The sequence below is a fragment of the Nothobranchius furzeri genome, chromosome 18 (genome assembly GCF_043380555.1).
Source record: "Nothobranchius furzeri strain GRZ-AD chromosome 18, NfurGRZ-RIMD1, whole genome shotgun sequence".
Classification (NCBI taxonomy): domain Eukaryota; kingdom Metazoa; phylum Chordata; class Actinopteri; order Cyprinodontiformes; family Nothobranchiidae; genus Nothobranchius; species Nothobranchius furzeri.
In genome coordinates this window covers 22,465,369-22,478,572 of record NC_091758.1, presented here as the reverse complement: position 1 = coordinate 22,478,572, position 13,204 = coordinate 22,465,369, and the positions used below count along the sequence as shown (strand labels likewise).

The 13,204-nt window shown below is 40.0% G+C and overlaps 1 protein-coding gene across 3 annotated transcripts in view; it reads right to left on the bottom strand.

Annotated features, from left to right (window-relative positions):
* Window positions 1-13,204, bottom strand: part of fndc3ba (fibronectin type III domain containing 3Ba) — a 131,134-nt gene that overhangs the window by 82,867 nt on the left and 35,063 nt on the right. For 2 of the 3 annotated variants that reach the window (XM_015969634.3, XM_015969635.3), the window contains exons 2-3: window positions 9,842-9,987; window positions 3,331-3,406 (exon numbers count right to left, since the gene is read on the bottom strand). In XM_015969634.3, the coding sequence (XP_015825120.3) occupies window positions 3,331-3,406; window positions 9,842-9,958 (193 nt within the window). In that variant the 5' untranslated portion in view covers window positions 9,959-9,987. Of the gene's footprint in view, window positions 1-3,330; window positions 3,407-3,679; window positions 3,911-9,841; window positions 9,988-13,204 lie in introns of those variants that run through there. The other variant, XM_015969636.3, reaches the window with a different exon arrangement.

Genomic DNA, 13,204 nt, shown 5'->3' with positions numbered 1-13,204 from the left:
CCACCTGGCCTTATCATCCCCCATAAAAGCTCGACAAAGACCAAACAACACGGTAAACTAACACGACCTTGTAAAACACACACAGACGCAAACACACACAGGCAAGCGCATTGGCAACACACTGAAATTCCAGAGCAGGGTGCTCTAACACACCCTCCGAAGTCTTGTCCTTTGATGTGAGTGTGGGAAAGCTCAGGGGAATGGTCTGGGAGGGGGAGGGAGAGGGGGAAGGGTGGGGGGACAGAAAAGGATGAAGTGGGGAGAGGGGCACTGGCAAGAGACTGGGAGTGTGTGTGTGTGTGTGTGTGTGTGTGTGTGTGTGTGTGTGTGTGTGTGTGTGTGTGTGTGTGTGTGTGTGTGTGTGTGTGTGTGTGTGTGTGTGTGTGTGTGTGTGTGTGTGCGCGCGTGTGTGTGTGTAGGAGTTTAGTTGAGGCTGACCCCAGGAGCAATGGCAGGTCAGTGTGTTTAAACAGTACACAGAGACACGCAGACACATGCAGAGACCATGCTAATTAACAGACTGATACAGGAAGGGATGAGATTAACTAATTTGATGCAAAAAAAAGAAGAAAGAAAAGAAAAGAAACACCCCGTAAGAGAGGAGCATCAAAATACAATAAGTATTTTAGGGAAACTATGAACAAGTCTTCTGCTTTTAAACTCCTGATCTGTGAGAGTTTGTGAACTCTAAGTATTTGAAGATATTTAGAGAGGGGTGATCAAAAGCTGAAATAAAATAATCTCCTTTCTCGCTGTCCCCACCTCTTCCTGCCGGAGGCTGCTTTGGCAGAGTATCTGTTTGTCTGTGTGTTTGCACATATGCACCGCAGTGCAGCGGCTAAACAGAGAATACTTTATAGCAAAACCTGGCTGTCCACGGAGGTCTCTCTAACCTCCCTCTGTAAAGTCACACACACTTGCACCCTAGCAGGCTGAAGTGCAAACACACACCCAGGCTTATGAGTACACAAGACTGCGCAAACACCGAGCTCTGAGGTCTCAGTAATCAGACTGAGACTGTCTAAAGAGCAGCAGTTCTTCAAAAAGGCGCCAAACTCCATTTCTCATAAAAACCCTGTGACCTCTCTCACAAAAAGAGTTGGAAGGAAAGATGGTTTGTGTGCCTTTATATTAATAATGACTGCAGCTTCATAAGTAAGTGGAATAACGATGACTCTCAGCTTTGAACACACCAAATTGTAGCTCAATATCTATAAAATTGACAGTGATAGCCACTAATAATGGTAAATGGCCTGTATTTAGATAGCTCTTTCTTGCATTCTACAAGGTATATGTACAGTATAGTGACTATCCTACATTTCTTTTATTCATTGTTTGCAATAAACCATTCTGTCATCCCTCTACGAGTCATTTAATCACATCTATGTATTATGTGCCAGTTGTGCATGCACATCCTCATACCCATCCGTCCTTCTGTGTTGTTTCTGTCTGGATCTCTGCCCGAGGGTTTGCCTGCAGCAATCCCTCTGATTTCACAGAAAAATTGAATTACATAGCGGGTGGAGGTAAGGAGGAGGTAAGCTGTTATTTGCCACAACACAGAATGCTGTGATGGCAGGGGGGTGGGTGGCAGGTTGTGTCTGGCCAAAAGTGCTTTCACTCTACTCTGAGGCCAAAGGAGGAAGAGGACTGAGACCAACAGAAGGAGGGAGATTGTGCAGAAAACAAAGGCATCCTTTAAAAGTAACAGCTTACACTCTCTGACATCATCAAAGTGAGACAAATCCAGAGGAGTTGGGGGAAATCCCATGTTGCTGCCACCTCCTTCTGTATTTAAGGGTATCAGATGCAACCAGAATGCTACTGTAGTTTGTCACTGAGTAAATCTATCATCAAAGTGCTCATTTTTAAATGTAGAGATTACCCATACATGCTAAGCCATCTCTTTCCTTTCCTTTCCTTTCCTTTGCCTCCACATTAGTTTTTGTTAATGACTAATCCCCTTGAAGGCTTTAGGGACATTCTCACGGCAGCATAAAAACTTTTAAATGGGTCGTTTTCACCTTTCCTCAATGTAATAATTATAATGTCATGAGAAATCTGCTGAACCCGTGGATCAATACTGAACTGAAAAGCTGAGAATTCCACGCTTTCTCTTCTTAAATGATTAACAGAAGGCTAATGACGCAATTAGGATGAATGAAATGTAAATGACCATGAAGTTGTTTTGTGAATGAAAAAAGCCTTAAAGACTCCTTTCATTACAGCACATCAACACATTTTTTTTTTAAATCTCTTGAATCTTCAATGACATATTGTTTCTGTCACTGGTGCACTGATTCAGATTTTGATAACCAATACCGATTTCTGGTTCTTGTACAGTTCTGAGCTGTTTATTCCAATTTACCTTCAAGAACTAAAAATCTAAACTTTCTGTAAATCTGACGACTGATGACTTGAAAACTGTACTAAATTTGAGTCAAAACCTCCATTTGGAAGGTATGTTACTGCTATGCATGAATTAACAACAACAGTGTGCTCACGAACCAGGAACACCGCCAGAAACAAAGAAAACTCAACAACACCAAGCTGTATATCACTTGTTGGCCGACTCCAATCACTAGCAAATGTTTTGTGCATCTCTAGTTTTAAATCACTGAAGATGAAACGTCTATAAATGTGGTTTATTTTCTATTTAGAACAGGTTTGTTTTAGTTCTAATCCCTTTTAAATTCTATGTCAGAGCTAAACATTAAAGAAATATGCAAAATAACAGAATATCGAGACACATCAGTTGTAATAAACCAACATTTCTTTGTCATCACTGGGCTAACACTTTCCATTTTCCTACTGTAGATATCCAGTGAAGTGCTGATTCATCTTATTTCAAACGTATTTCGTCTTTACAATGCTGGTGTGTGTCTCGTGTGTGTGTGTGTGTGTGTGTGTGTGTGTGTGTGTGTGTGTGTGTGTGTGTGTGTGTGTGTGTGTGTGTATGTGTGTGTCTGTGTGTGTGTGTATGTGTGTGTGTCCAACGGCTCTTGTTGATGTAGCAACATTAATAAATGCATCAATAAATCAATACTGTGCAGCTCTATATGCCACTGATCTGGGTTTGTGCGTCATAGACATGCAGTCTAGTAATAGTGTGCACACGAACAGTGCAATAACAATCAATGTTTAATTTATCATGCACCCCAAATTAATAGGATTCCTCTTGAAATTAGCACATTTCTATTAATCTCCTGAATGTGCATGAGTGGCCTGCACCAAAATAAAATTACAACAAATGTTCCGTGCCACATGTGGGTAGTGTCCAACCCCACCCCCTACTACAATGTTATTATGATCACGTGAGAGAGAACTGACCCTGGATGCATTGCAGTGAGCCGTCCTCTGCCCGGATGGTAAACGTCTCCCCTGGGTTCACTTGCACAAGAATCACCTGTGCAAACACACACGAAAACACAAAAATAACACAGTTATCAAGAACAAATCCTGTTAAATGAGAATATGTCACAAAATATTCAAAAGGTTACATTTTCTGATTAGAAACTATTGAGGAGAAATGAAATGGTGACTGTCAGATTGTAGAATACACACACACACACACACACACACACACACACACACACCAATGAAAACAAAATCCATGACTCTTTTGCATTTCTTGCACCTTTTCTCCTGACTACGCCTGAAGAGAGGACATGCACCTTACCGTCATATTCTCCGTGAACAAATTGTTGAGAGTGTACACGTGGCTGTAGACCTGAAACAGATGACCCTCCATTGCACACACACACGCACGCACAGCCGTACACAAGGACATGCATGCACACACAAGCACCACTGTCTATACTCCACAGGTGAGCTGTTCCAAGAGCCTCATATCTCCAGTTCCTCATGTAGTCTCTGCATCTTCATCCATCTCAGCACTAACATGCTCCTCTCCCTTACACACAAACACACGCGCGCGCACACATACACACATTTCCTGCTCTGTCTGCTGCAGCGGCTGCTGTTGCTATGGGAACCACAGCATAGTACAGGGCGACCCAAGGGCTGAGAAAACCCCTACATGAGCCCATGTTGATGACAGTAGAGGAGCGCCTCCTTAAATCAGCATAAATGTATCACACCTCTGTAAAAACTAGAGCATGTTTTGGTGTATTACACACAACTTTTGCTACATTTAAAACAACTGCTCTCGCTACCCTGACAAGTTAAAACCGCTGGGATTGTGCCTTCCTGAAGCCCTGATTAAACTGATTGAGTTAGGAAGAATACAGGATTGTGTTTTAATCTGAACTGATGGGTAACACACAATTTGGCTAATCACAGAGCTCATTCTAAAGAGGTTTAAGACATTTTAGGTGTGTTTCTGTGAAGAAGTTACTCTAATCCTTTATAGAAAGCCCGTTAGGTGAAAAAAAAACAGGACTGATAAGCTAACAGCTAGCCAGAAAACAGGCAGTACATCACTCTTTAGAAACATTATTCTATAAACCTTTTCACCTGTGACTGCTGGTGCACTGAAGGAGAGGTGATACTGCAGCATCCTGAACATCTAGAGCCTGGGGAAATAACTGTTCACCTGTCTGAAACGCCCTTCCTAATTAAGGATTTACTGTATTTGTGTCAATATTCACGACTTTTCTTTGTTGAAATGTAATTAATCCAACATAAAAATACATTTAGGTGAAAACTAAATGAGAAATCAATTAAAAATACCTCAATTTCAATATTGACTAAAATGAACTGAAATGTGATTTGTTTCGGTAATTGAGCAGATTTTTAAAGGGGCATTATGGAAGTTTGACAGCCAAAACATGTATAGAAATAATAAATGTCTTCTTCATACATTCTCCTGCAATGCCCTGGTCCTGTAGAATGAGCCCTGGCATTTTTACTGTGATTGCCTGTTTTTCTGTAAAATCACAGAAAAAGAGAGCGGCTCGGGTCGAGCAGGCTGCATCATGCGTGTTCACGCTCAGGCGTCGCCCGTAGCATTTGCTATCAGTAGCTTTAGCAGCAGAGAGTGAGGTAGTGCCAACTCAGCGACTTTGTCGCTGTTCCTAACGCCTAGTGATGAACCTAGCTACATTTCTGAGGACCCTTAGCTACTTTCTTCTAGATAATTCCTGCAAATTAGCAACAAAATAGCCATTTTCGCTCTGAACCATTCTTTGATCGTTGTTTCAGCTGTCATCAAGGATATAAAAGTTACAGATACAAAATGACATCACTTGTCCTATAGCTCACTCAATAGACCCTATTACTACCTACATCATCAAAAGTTGCGCGCTCAGCCTGGCAACGAGAGTGAAGGCTTCCTCATTCACACTTAATACTAAAACAGCGTTTTAAACCCTTTGTTTTGAAGTTCTGAGCACATAAAAATGTCGGGTTGTTGCGTGTATGGATGCCAGAATCGCTTCTCTTCAAGCAGTGGACTGAAACTTTACAGAATTCCGAAGGGAGCACATCCATTTCAACAAAATCGGAGGCGTCTGTGGCTGCAGGCCATCAAAAGGGTTGATGAAAACTGGACGGAAAACACGATCCGAAATGCTCGAGTTGTAGCGCCCATTTTATATTAGGTAAGGTAATTATGTACTAAGGTTACATATAAATTTATACGCTTTATTTCATGCTTCAAATTAACATTTCATTCTAATTCATTTGTATTTTCCCACTGCATATTAGTATAAACTGTATTTCTCTAAAATTAACACGATTGTACTCTGAGCACGCTAAAAAAAGAAACCTATGCTATACTGACCCTGCCATGCAGGTAAAGTTGGCTGTGAAGACGTAGTTCTCTGGTTTGTTTACTATGACCCAAGCCTCGTACATAGCAGTCTTGTGTCCTTGTCTTTGGCTAGGAAGAACTTCTGCCTTCAAGAAGCAAAACTCAGAGTCTATGTCGTGATGTTTTAATTTCTGTACGTGGCCACAGACAACATAGTTGTATGCATCTAACGATTTGTATGCCCGTAGCTTCTCACGTGTGTACTTACTGGGCCTCTCCACTAAAAACATATATATATCGGGCCACTGGATATCTGGCCACGCACCTACATCTTCCACCCATTCCGTAATGCCACAGGGATCCGGGAGTCTGTTGCCATTCGTTAAAGTGAGTTTAATAATATAACATTCAAGATTTGCCAGTGATAACCCCACAGCGTAGCTTGATAAAGCCTGAAACAACGCCATTCTCTGTTGCCAAGCTGCGTGCGCATTCTCGCTGACGTCATATTGTTTACAAACAGTAAAAGGGTCTATAAGATGGCGGACTCCCATGTGGGAGACCCGGGTTCGATTCTGGATGGGAACATAGTTAATTTAGAGTTTATTTTTTACATTAATGGTATATTTTTTTACAGCAAGATGCCCAAATTTTTATTTGAGACTCGCCGAACGGCATTGAATTCACAGATAAAAAAGATGTGGGTTCAACTTCATTTTGGAACAATTTTTCAAGCAAGCGAAGGGCATGATCTGAGCATGCAGGAGGACTGACCCATCATAAACATTTGTGTGCTGAAGAGAAAGGTATGGAACCAAATTATTTAATTAATTAGCTGCACGTTCTCCTGTCCTCTGTCCTCCGGGCCCCACACACACACACACGGGACTGTCTCAGCTGTTATTTTCGTTAAGGAGTGTGCACGTACAGCATGCGCGCCTCGTGCACGAGCCTACTACTGAAGCTGCTGTTACGCTTTTGGCCTGAGGGGGCAATCGCGAGCATAAAAATTCAAAACTCCATAAAGTCCCTTTAAGATTGTTGTTATTTCTAACTTTTACACAGAAACAGACTTCAAAATAGGGATACACCAGATATATTGCGCAGATATATTGGGCTGATATTTACCATTTTCTCTATATGTGAGAATCAGCTGATATACCTTTTTAGTAGAGGTGATTTAAAGTCGGGTACATCTGCGGACAGCCTGGTGCTGTAAATGTATATTTACCTTCATGAAAATCACCTGCTTAATTAACTCATTCACTGCCATTGATGACTGAAGTCGTCATTTGCATGTTTTTACTGTGTGGGCGTCGGAACGAGCCCCCGCACCGTGAGAGCAAAACCCCAGCTCTAAAGCCGATCTTCATCCGCATACGTCACACGTCACATGATCAGGAAGCAGAAAATCCATGTGGTAGGAGATTGTTTTGGTCGCTGCTGTAAAAAAAGTGAGGTGCGAACCGGTAAAGCTTCTGCCGATCATAATTCGACAACGGATTATGAAAGAACGGATAACAATCGAAACACGCAGATTCTTTCTGATGTAAGAGGTGAGTCTACTCTTTGTTTTGGTAGTTTTGGCGTTGACATCATCATAGCGCACAACGTTCTGTGACTCTTAAAAAAACTGTAAAAACGCTGAAAAACGCTGGCAGTGAATGAGTGAATGCTCTAAAACATTTTTGTTAACTGACATTTACTATTATTTGGTCAGTTTATTGATTTTAATTCAGTTCACAGAATTAAGATTTAGTTGGTTAAATTCGGAAATGTTGTGTTTACACTGTTGATATTAGTGCCATTTTACCCTGTAGATAAGGTGGAAAACATCTAGATATCAGCCACGGAAATTGGCCCATAAAAATCAGCAGCACGTATTGGCCATCGGCTGGCCATGACCGCTACATATCAGCATCAGTGTCTGCAATAGACAAACCATATCGGTCAATCTCTACATCAAAATGCCCCAAAATTAATTTAACATTCACTTTGTGACCCGTCCCAACAGGTCGACGTTTGTAATGTTCTGATTTTGATCCTATCTACTTTTAGCCTCCTAAGGCCCTGTGTCCACATATGTGCATTGGCTCCTTGCACTTTTAAAATTGTATCGTCTTCACCTTAGACCTTTTTGTTATTATTTATAGACGCATGATATTGACTTTAAAATTTTTTCATTTTCATAGGAAATTTGACAATTTTTTAATTAAATTTAATTTTCATTTTATTTTAATGTTTGTAATTTTGTTTCTGTTAATGAGAGTAAACTATTATTTTTTCTTTAAAATCACATCAAATACAGGCTCAGGTCTCAGGAGATTAAACAGAAACAACGTGAAAGCCGGTATTTAAAGAAACACAAATTACAGACAACATTGATCGTTTTATCTGTGCCATCTTCTTTAGAGCTACTCGATGAATCTGATCATGCAGCTGCTGATTATTGAGCAGGAAGTACAATACTTATTTAGATGGAGGTTCATCGTGGGGAGGCTAGATGATATTGAAACTGTGGTTTTCATCTGTCAAAAATGAGTCACGAGTAACGACTTTATACACATCCAAGAGTTTCAGCTCCAATATAAACGTATTACTCTCATTTTTTAACACAATTTTTGGTTTTATTGGAGTTTAAATTAACATTAGCACTTTAAAAATGTTCGTTAAAAATGCTCACCTGATTCTTTTTTCTAATTAAAAAACAATTAAAATCACAGAGGTGTGAACTAACATTTGAAATCTGTGGGGTTGTGCAACATTTCTACAACTGAAACAAACAGGGCGATTACTCCAGAACCAAGGAAAGCTAAGACAGCTTTCCCTTTTACTGTGACCCTCCACTCATTTATTTTACTCAATGATCAGAGTGCATCCTAACTCATAGTGAATTGAGTAAAAGAGGGCAAAAATAGCTCAATCTTTATTTTCACATTGTTGCACCACAAAGGGCTGGCCGTTTTGGCTCTCTGTGAGAGTGCATTTCATATATTCAGCGGTTGTTATAGAACCGTGCGCCGCTAGAATCTTTTTCCCTCCTTCAGCGGGAGTTAGAAAGATGTAGGCAGGAACACACGGATCAAGAGGACAGCTGATGGACAAGCAAGCAGACAAACACTAGACTCAACACCGACACCAGTGTGCCCACACAGACGCTAAGAGGGCAGGACACACACACACACACAATTTGAACCCAAATACGCTGAGTCAAATGTGTATAATCATCCGTCTAGTTTTGTGATTCCACATTGGGAACCAAGTTTAAACTGCCGGGTGTTACAATAAAAAAGAGCTCCCTAACTGCTGTGTACTCGAGCCAAACCCCTATAACTCTAAGGTGTTGCAGCCAAAACACTCCCAACACACTTCCTCTGGGCTGTGAGGGAACGGAACAAGAATGACACATAAACACTCATTTCTCAACAACAAAAGTAACAAAATTTAGAAAATAATTCAGTTTAACTGAATTAAATTCTGTGGTTTTAATTAACATGATTCCTTCCTGCGCAGATCTCAGACTGAAGGTTAGACCTCCGGTGGTCATGTGGGAATATTCAACATGCTTTTATCCCTCTGGATGCTTATTCTTGGTCTCACATTTCATTTCTTGAGAACTTAAAGAGCAAGTCACACCCTACCAGAGTATTACTCCACTCCCACTTCCTGTTTGAAAAATGCAACAAATGCATTTGCCTAGCAGACCGAGAGGGCGGAGCCGCTAACACACACACACAGGCTCACAACGACATTGTGACATCATATGGTACCAGCTAACGTTCTAGGGTACCTCTTAGCCAATAGCAATGGCAGATTTAAATTCAAATGCAGTGCAGAGTTTTTATCTGACAACGGCACAAGGCCGACAGTTTTAGGCAGAAAATTAAAATTTAAACTAAAATGCACTAAAGTGCAAAACTATTGACTACACGTGTCTGCAGCACGATTAGACACGCATTTATATAGTTTATCAGAAAAAATAGTTGATTTGGGGGTGACTTGCTCTTTAACAGTTGTTTGATAACCAGCAGCAACAACCCATGAGACTCGTGATGAAACAGCAACAACGAAAAGAGCCGTAGTAATCCCAACATAAGTTTGTGTGCTGGTGCATGTGAAATGCCATACCTGTTGTGCTGCATCACCATTAACCATGTGAGGCATGAGAGGGACCTCCCCGTTCAGGATGGGGGGCGGAGCCAAGTCCAGTGGAATCTGGTCTGTCATCATCATTGTGACGTACATTCATGGAGAACTTGACTGAACTTCCCTATCTAGGAAAACACAGACAGAAATAAAAAATCATTACTGTTTATTAAGGTTTACGAAGATGATAGAATTACTTTTTATGACATTCAAACTATTTCAGTGCAGTTTTTAAGAAAAGCTAAATTAAGACAAACTCACAAGTGTTAGTCATTCTTAAAACTTTTATCCGTGGGTTTAACGCACCCTGGTTGATATTAGAAGTCATTTTTGAGTGAAAACTTTACTTTAAAGGCTAAATTTAAGAAAGTTTTTATCAAACTATAGCATTAGATAAAAGAAAAAAATCCAGTAAACGTAACATGACTAATGGATGCAGGTCACTAAACCTCAATAAACCTTAAAGGTTCATTATGATGTGTGTTTCCGTGCAGAACAAAAAATTACTATTTTATCCATAAATAGGGCCCTGAAAGGTCCCAGTTTGTAGAAATAGAGTTTGACACCTTTTCTGAGTACAACACAGTAAAGTGGACTTACTACCATCAGCCCGTGTGACATCAAACATTAAATTCAAGCACTTTCTGCACAAGTTTGCATGCTTTTCCTGCACCTTGATGATTTACACATACAAATGCATTGAAGCATCTATGAGTGAAGGCCGACCGATATGTTCAACTTTGTCAATATCGGCCATCCGTCAAAATTATTTTCAAAAGCTCATTAAAACAAAAATCAGGCACCTGTGTGGCCGACTGCCGCCGCAGAAGAAAGCTCAAAGGACCCAAACACACAGTTTTTTTTTCTTTTCACTTTGTTTTATATTTGAAGTTCAATAAATATTAAGAGATTTATTGACTTATTTAAAGCTTCTTTACGGAGTATTTCTCTTATCTGATGGCACCATCTAGTGGCTGACAAGCATATCACACAAAAAGTCTATTCCTCTGTTTAAGATCTCAACTTCACGTTTCTGTTTATAAATGTGCTTCTTAGCCGAATAACGGAGCTAAAACATGTTGTTTTACGAGTATTGTTCTCATGTCATGTTGTGGTTTCATAAAACAAAACTCTGGAAAGCAGCTTTAATTTATATTGCACACAGTGAGTTTTCAGTTGTCTTTCACAATCAATGTTATGCTAAAACGTCTATATATGGGTAAATATGTTTCTCTATATCTATATTTGAGTAACTCTCTCTCTCAGATAGATAGATAGATAGATAGATAGATAGATAGATAGATAGATAGATAGATAGATAGATAGATAGATAGATAGATAGATAGATAGATAGATAGATAGATAGATAGATAGATAGATAGATGATAGATAGATAGATAGATAGATAGATAGATAGATAGATAGATAGATAGATAGATAGATAGATAGATGATAGATGATAGATAGATAGATAGATAGATAGATAGATAGATAGATAGATAGATAGATAACATAAACACATAAACATACAACAGGCTGCACAGATCAACACTGGTCAAAGATCCAGACAATGGGATGAAAAAAAAAGTCAATTGAACTAGTAGCTTTGTGTACAGCGCTTTGAGGTAACTTGTTGTAACCTTGGGGCTACATAAGTATACTCAATTGAATTCAATTGAAAAAAGGTCAGTTATTGCAGAAAAGGAAACAAAACCTAATCATTCCAGCATTCCCTGAGATGCCGTTTACCCTCCAGCACCTACTTTGTACAATATGCACTTTAGTGAAAATACCGCAAGTCATATCATGTTGATATCAAAGAAAATAAAAGATTAAAGGGATAAAAGATGAGAGTCAGGCCAATTCAAAGTGTTGCATGATCAACAATAGTTTTAAGGATTAAGAGAATATCCTGTTTGGAAAACTGAGAAATAATAGAAACATTAGATGAAAAGAATCTCCATTTTGTAGGTCAACAGGAGTAAATGAACCAACCGCAGTTTAATATAACACAGACCGCGAGTATTGTACTTAAGGTCTCAAACACAAAGGTCCTCTAGGGTCAGTCGGCTCCATGGAACTAGGTGGAAGCTAAATCTGGAGATGTTTTCCTCTGTGTACATAATAGGAGTAAACTCTAAAGAAAACTACACAAAAAAAGCAACTATCGTAAGTGGAAAATAACAGGGCATCACCTAACAGGGTATAGGGCAGCGTCACGTGGCGTGTGTCAGCTTTGCACATGGTCGTAATCAGGACGTGAACCCAAATCCTAAACTGTATGTGCTTCCACGTACACACAGAGAAAACCACATAGATAAACATACAACCAAGTCACTAAAGATCCCATCTCCTCCAGGGAAATGTATGCAAGCTGAGAATGTTCTGCCAAAAATGTTCTGGAAGAGCATTTGAGGCTCTCACACAAATATATACACAAATACAAGGATTTATAGCTAGAGGTAGATAACATAATCATGTAGGGATGGGGGGTTTGATGTTGCTGCTCAGGAGCTGCTGACTAAGGACTGATTAGTATGTCTATATATGGGTAAATATGTATCTCCATATGTATGTTTATGTTTATGTTTATGCATTTAGCAGAGGCTTTTGTCCAAAGCGACTTACAAGTGAATATATGTATGTATGTCTGATCTCTGAATTGTGTGTACTGAAACTCTAATTTCCCTCTGGGATTAATAAAGTATCCTTGATTTGATTTGATTTGATTAAACCCACAAGAGGACAAATACAGTATATCGTGTGTATGTTTAAGGGATTTCAATTCATCTATAGAAGAAAACCACTCCACACAGAAAGAACAAAACCACTATGAGCACATCCTCCAAATACAGCTGTGTGCTATTGTGTATTCTCTTTCAGCTGGTCCTCCTCTAACGCTGACAGGGACTCCTACAGCTGGCGTTTGTACTGTTGCTGTATAAACACACGCTCACACCACCCCTCCAGTATCATTCAGCATTTTTCAATCAACCTTCTCTTCTTGTAATTCTCAGCTTTGTTCTCAGCCGTCTTTGTTTCACCGTCTTCCTCCATCTGAGCCCCATTCCCAGTTCAGCCTAGACAGCCTGCCTTAAACACTCTCTCTCTCGCGCGCGCGCGCACACACACACACACACACACACGCACACACACACATCCAGGACACTTCACAGACAGTTGGTAACACCACGGTCAGCTCTGCCAGGAAAAAGAGAGGAGCAAGACGAAGGAGAGTGGGAATGGTTAGGATGAAAGAGAGGGAAGGGGTGAGAAATTATGAATCAATCTCTGAAATCTAAATAATAACAACAAAAAGGATAAATATATATGATGAAACCAACT